Below are 6,434 nucleotides of genomic sequence, written 5' to 3'. Positions count from 1 at the left end.
ATATATATATATATATATATATATGTGTGTGGTACAAAGTACACAGGCACTCTTGCACTAATGAGTTTCGCACAGTAATATTTTAGAGTGTGCTAATACTACACAAAAACTGTTATGCATTTTGTTTGTTCTCTATATTTCAGAGGAAGAGTTTTGAAGAAAAGTGGATACGGGTTTGACAAAACCAAACAGAAGAGACACAGGACAAGAAAGAAAAGGAGCAACGGTTTTAGTGAGAACTCACTGGAAACCTTAGGTCACCTTGCGCCTGGATGTCAAGGTCCATCTCAGAGGGAAGGAGAAGGCATGGACAAGGCCAAGAGAGAGCCATGGCGTCCCTTAACTGGTGGTCTACGGAATGAAGCCGCAGATTGCGGAAATGGCCGCGAAGAGCAAAGCTGGCAAGACAGAAAGATCTTAAACAGTTTCCAAAACACTGTGTCTCCAGTTGAGTTGGACCACACACCTGAAAACTGCTCCCCCAAGGAGGAGAAAGAGGAGAAGGGCTCATTTCTAACTTCACCATGGATACCACCTGCCTCTCGTCATACACGCACCCAGCATCTTTCCTGTGCGGTGAGGGACGGCTGCTCGGGCGTGAGGGCGGGACAGCCTCTGAGGCATAGACATCACTCAGCCTTAGACTCCCAGGACGCATTTGCTAAAGCCCAGGGTTCCTTTATGCAGAAGATAGAAGTGACGGATCAAAGTCCCCCAGATGAGTTTGCCGTGAACCATCAGGGTGGGACCGGAACGTCAGAGGAAGTTCTGCAAAAGGAACAAGGAGTCAGGAGCGATTGCTGGGCTTTTTTTACGACGAGTTTGTGTGATGAAGAGTCGCAGCTCAGGTCTGAGAGTCAACCATATTTGGGTAGTTGGCCAGAGGGACCTCATAAGTTTGTGTGTGAACAGAGACCCAAGAAAGCTAGGCCTCGCAGGCTGACCTGCCCCGATAGCGAGGAACAATTGGTTAAGTTGATTTCCACTTCTGCAGAAGCAACAGGCTCAGAAAGCGGCCCAGAGATACCGATGGGGAAGAAGCTACTGAAAGACTTGTCTCCTAAAGCTGAAACTGTAGGTCTACCCAGAAACCCAGGAGCAGATATCTCCAGCAGCCGTGTCCCCCGTCTGAACTCCCCAGAGCACCCCTTAGCATCAGTGAGGGGCACACAACGGATGCAGAGGGAGATTCACAGTTTGCCACCAGACTCTAAGTTACCAGGACAGACTCATATCAACCCCGAAGATAAGGAGAAATGTGACCTCTTAACAGAGAGTCATGGGCTGAACACTTTTCCTCAGGGGAACGATATTTCTGATACAATCAATAAAGATGAGAGAAAGCAGGAAGTGGTGATCTTTGACGGTCGTCTGCCATGGTTTTACCTTGATAACCTTCTCTGTGACTCTCCTCTAAGTGTGATTGGGAAGTCTTGTTCTTATCGCCTGTCCTTTAACAGACTGGGGTGCACTGTGTATTTTTATAAAAACCCTGTCCCTTCTCTCATGCTACATTACCTGTCTGCCTTTTGCATGGTATCTCTTAACAACAAAAGAACACTTACGACTTTCAAACCTCAGAAAAGAGTGGATTGGACACTAAATAATGGCCAGTCTGTTCCCTCGGAAGTTGTAAGTAGCCGGCCCGATACTGTTAGCTCTCTGAGGATTTCTTCTGATGTTCAGTTTTCAAATGAGAGATTTGACGGAAAGCTGAAGATGTGGGAATTCTGGGAGCCAGTGCAGTGTGGACCTGCTGAGGACAACCGGGATGTAAGCCAGAATGGTCAGTCCTTCGGGCCACTAGCACAAGAGTTTGCCTTTCAACCAGCCAAACTTTCAGGATCTCCTGGAGTTGCAATGGGTAAATTGTGTTTATTTATGAAAACTAAAAGTTCATGCTGAACATGGTGGTGCACACCTTTAATCCCAGCACTTGAGAGGCAGAGGCAGGCGGGTCTCTGGGAGTTTGAGGCCAGCCTGGTATTCAAAGAGATTTTCTAGAAAGCCAGGACTATTACACAAAGCAATCCTGTATTCAAAACAAAACAAAACAAAGCAAAACAAACAAACGAAGAGTCCAGTTTACTATATGCAAATTATGTATGTTCCGGGTTCTCTCCTGTGTTAGTGACATCGTGTAGCGTTGATCTTATGGTTCACAGAAGCAGGGAAATTGCAGGCCCATAGTGAACAGTGCTTAGCTTGTTAATGCTTTGCAAATATCTAAGTGTCTATCCGGAGAGGCAGCACAGAAGTTAACAGCGCTGGCTGCTCTTGCCACGGACCCAGGTCTGGTTCCCAGCACCCACATGATGCCTCACAGTCCTTTGCTAATCCAGTTCCGAGGGCTCTGCCACCTTCTGGCTCCCCTGGGTACCAGGCATAGGTATGGTACACAGAAACGCGTTTTTGTGTTTATTTAGTTTATGTATATATGTGTTTTGCTTGCATGTATGTCTGTGCAGCATATACATACCTGATGTCCGTGGAGACCAGAAGATGAGGGTCAGATTTCTGGGACTGGAGTTACAGACACTTATAAGCTACCACTAAGCCCAGGTCCTCTGGAAGAGCAGCCATTGCTCTCAACCGCCAAGCCATTTCCCTGGCCCCCTCATTCATATTTTTAAGAAAATACATCTGTGCATCTTTTGACTTTGTACATTTCTCTTTGGCATAGTGACCTTCTCTCAGTCACAGGTCTCAACTGCAGCATTGTGAAGGAGGGAGAAGGAAAGATTGAGAGATTGAAAACCAGCTGAAACTGTTGTCTTTTTAAAGCTTGTCTGAGCCAGGCCTGGTGGCGCACACCTTTAATCCCAGCACTGGGGAAGCGAGGCAGGTGGATTTCTGAGTTCGAGGCGGCCTGGTCTACAAAGTGAGTTCCAGGACAGCCAGGGCTATACAGAGGAACCCTGTCTCGGGGAAAAAAAAAAAAAAACAAAAAAAAAGCTTATCTGAGAAGGCTCCAGAGCAATCTGAAGAGAGGCTCACCGTAGACTGTCCCAGCAGCCCTGAGGAGCCCCGAGGAGCCAGGAAGCCAGTGTCTCTCAGGGCTTCCTAATGTGATGAGTTTGGTGGGGTTCCTAGGTCCTGCACTGTCTTAGTGCTTAAATCCCCTCCTTGCCCCACGTCTCTAAGGCTCCGATGCTTCAGACAGACTTCAGCTCAGCAGCGCAGACCCACGATTGGCTAAATCCCACAGCAGAGCCATCTCAGCGCTTGTCCTCCTGACCTCATGTTAATGACCTCTGAGATCTCCAGATAACCAGATCTAACTACTTGTTGTGCTTGGCTGTGCTCCTGGGTGTCCAACAACAAGATGCCTGCCCAGACTTTAACAAAAGGGCAATTGTCTTCTATTCTCGTTTTAACTCTCGATAACCTAGCCAAGCAAGCTGCCTCGCAGACTCTCCGTGGTATTCACTTTTCCTCTTTGACCATATCAGAAAGTGTTTCATATCAGAAAGTGTTTGCTTATGATCCACCTTTTCTTTCTGTTCTCTTTCTTTTCCTTTTTTAGAGACAGGGTCACAGGGCCTCTCTGTGTGGCCCTGGCTGGCCTAGAACTCTTCTCTAGGTATACCAGGCAGACCAGCAGCCCACAGAGATCCACCTGCCTCTGCCTCCCAAGGATATGGCTGTAATCCACTTCCATATTAAAGGAACCCCAAGAGAGCCAGAACCCCACTCTCTAGTCAATAGTTCCTTTAGCAGTGCTAAACTTTATTCATGGAATATTGATAAGCCGGTCATTTATAGTTTCTATCTGCAGTGATTTTTGTTTTTGTTTTTGTTTGTTTGTTTGTTTTTGTTTTTTTTCGAGACAGGGTTTCTCTGTGTAGCCCTGGCTGTCCTGGAACTCACTTTGTAGACCAGGCTGGCCTCGAACTCAGAAATCTTCCTGCCTCTGTCTCCCAAATGCTGGGATTAAAGGCGTGCACCACCACTGCCCAGCATCTGCAGTGATTTTTAACTTGTGTTAAAAATCCTCCTCATTTACAAACAAGGCAAGCTATTGATGAATGTGTTGTTTCTTTTAAAAACTCATTCTGAAGTTTAATTAGTATATACTTGATTATTGTCGATGATGATATTGTGTACTTAAGAGAGGAAGAAGTTTAGAATCTTTTATTCCAGGACCCATGTCCTTTCTCATGCTGATCTGAGGCGACAGTTGCTAATAGTTTTAAGTTAGGGACACCTCTGATATGCTAATAAGAACCTATGGACTTCCTCTCAGAAATGGGGCACAAAATGATACAAACATTTTCTGTTTATGATTTCAGAATAGACCTTAGATCAAGATTCCCCATCTAAAATATCTTCAATTATTTAAGTTTTATGCCTGTGACACTTTAATAATATGTGTGCGTGTTGATGCTTGTGCATATGTTTATGCTTGTGGGAAAATCTGGTCTGATGGCATTTTACATACAAACACAATGAGGATTTTCGATGAGTCTCAACATTAATTGAGATCTGAAACAAAGCCCTCCTTAGCCATTCCTAAAAATCTTCAAAATCAGACTTTAAGCATAGGAGTTCAGACAGCATGTCTACATGATTTTACACTCAGAGTAAAAATATGTGTGACTTTGGAATGAATTTTGTCCCCTACCTCCTCTTATGTCCACAGAACCCTTGTTACCGGATGACCCACCTCAAGATTCCCTTTGATACGGAAGTCACTCAAGATAATGCCTTTGCAGTGGAAGATGTCAGCAAAGGTATCTTTGTTAGGTTTCAGAGATTTCTTTTCAAAATAGTTATTTTTGTTATATTTGATTATTGTATGTGTGTGTGTGCATATGTGTGTGTGCATATGTGTGTGTGCATATGTGTGTATGTGCATGTGTGTGTGCATATGTGTGTATGTGCATATGTGTATGTGCATGTGTGTGTGCATATGTGTATATGTGCATGTGTGTGCACATATGTGTATGTGCATGTGTGTGTATGTGCATATCTATGTGGGTGCCCACATAGGCTAGCGGTATCGGGTCTCCCTGGAGTTGGAGTTACAGGCAGATAGATGTAAGCTCCCTGACTGAGGTGCCTGTAAGCACCCAGGCTCATTTACCAGGCCAAGGTCACCAGATAGGGCCAGGATGAAAGCCAGGCTTGGGTTGTCAGGGCTACAGTAAGACCATGGCTGTGATAGTTTTATTGAGAGCAATCAGACTTTTTTTTTTTTTTAAGATTTATTTATTTATTATATGTAAGTACACTGTAGCTATCTTCAGACACTCCAGAAGAGGGAGTCAGATCTTGTTACGGATGGTTGTGAGCCACCATGTGGTTGCTGGGATTTGAACTCCGGACCTTCGGAAGAGCAGTTGGGTGCTCTTACCCGCTGAGCCATCTCACCAGCCCGCAATCAGACTTTTCTATCTCTTTATCAGAAACAGAAGATACTAGCAATTGTCAGACTCGATGCGGTTGCAGTTGCCAGGACACAGTGAAGTTTGCAGATTATACAGGGCACACAAGATTAATGCCGAAGACGGATTGGCCTGTCGAGCTCCCGTGTTTCCTTGACTTCTGAGAACATACAGAGAAACACAAAGTGGCCTAATTGCTTCACTGCCTGAGGGAGTGGATCGGTTTCTCGGGAACTAGAAGACACATTGTGCCCCAGAAGCCGAGGATTCTGACTGAAAATACTTGCCTCTCAAGGCAGCTAGGCCAAGCTAACTCCATGGTTCCTTGCAGGCACTGAGAACCAGTCAGGGCTCTGCAAGAGCAGTGTGTATTCACAACTACTGAGCCATCGCTAGATAATACTTCTGGTTTTGTTTTTTTTTGTTTTGTTTTGTTTTTTTTTGGGTTTCTCGAGACAGGGTTTCTCTGTGTAGCCCTGGCTGTACTGGAACTCACTCTGTAGACCAGGCTGCCCTCAAACTCAGAAATCCGCCTGCCTCTGCCTCCCGATTGCTGGGATTAAAGGTGTGCACCACCACGCCCGGCTGGCTTTTCTTTTTTTTAGATTAATTAATAGTGAAATAAATGAAGCTGGCGGTACCTTGGGGCACATTTTGGAATTATTTGTAAAATTTAAGTTTAAAGACAAAATGTAGTGCCATTGCTTAAAGGTAGCAGGTGTTTCTTATGTGCACATTTGTTTTGTGTGGGAATCGTATGTACACGTCTTATAAGCTGCCCTTTTGTTTTGGAGATGAGGTCATCTGTGTAGCCCTGTGTGACTTCAAATTCATGGCCATACTCTTGCCTTCATCTCTCCTGTGCCAGGCTGATGTTCTTGGACCGCCATGTCCTGTGGTGTGGGCTTACTTCTCTCTTTAGTCCTCAGGGAGTCCGTGCTGTCATTCTTGCATATGGAGGGCAGCACTTAAAATGCTCAGACTGACATCTATGGTCATGATGTTTATTTTGATATTTGAGGAATGCCTGCGCAGGAGAATTAATCA

At 45.2% G+C, this 6,434-nt stretch overlaps 1 protein-coding gene across 3 annotated transcripts in view; it reads left to right on the top strand.

Annotated features, from left to right (window-relative positions):
* The window catches only part of N4bp2l2 (NEDD4 binding protein 2 like 2), a 59,105-nt gene extending 53,302 nt beyond the window's left edge, over positions 1 to 5,803 (top strand). The window contains exons 6-8 of one of the 3 annotated variants that reach the window (XM_029533593.1): positions 144 to 1,864; positions 4,643 to 4,733; positions 5,409 to 5,803. In XM_029533593.1, coding sequence (XP_029389453.1) covers positions 144 to 1,864; positions 4,643 to 4,683 — 1,762 coding nt within the window. In that variant the 3' untranslated portion in view covers positions 4,684 to 4,733; positions 5,409 to 5,803. The remainder of the gene's footprint in view (positions 1 to 143; positions 1,865 to 4,642; positions 4,734 to 5,408) is intronic. The other 2 variants (XM_029533592.1, XM_029533591.1) reach the window with 2 other exon arrangements.
* Positions 5,804 to 6,434: the final 631 nt, after the last annotated feature.

Source organism: Mus pahari, chromosome 23 (genome assembly GCF_900095145.1).
Source record: "Mus pahari chromosome 23, PAHARI_EIJ_v1.1, whole genome shotgun sequence".
Lineage (NCBI taxonomy): Eukaryota > Metazoa > Chordata > Mammalia > Rodentia > Muridae > Mus > Mus pahari.
This window is presented reverse-complemented; position numbering and strand designations above follow the sequence as displayed.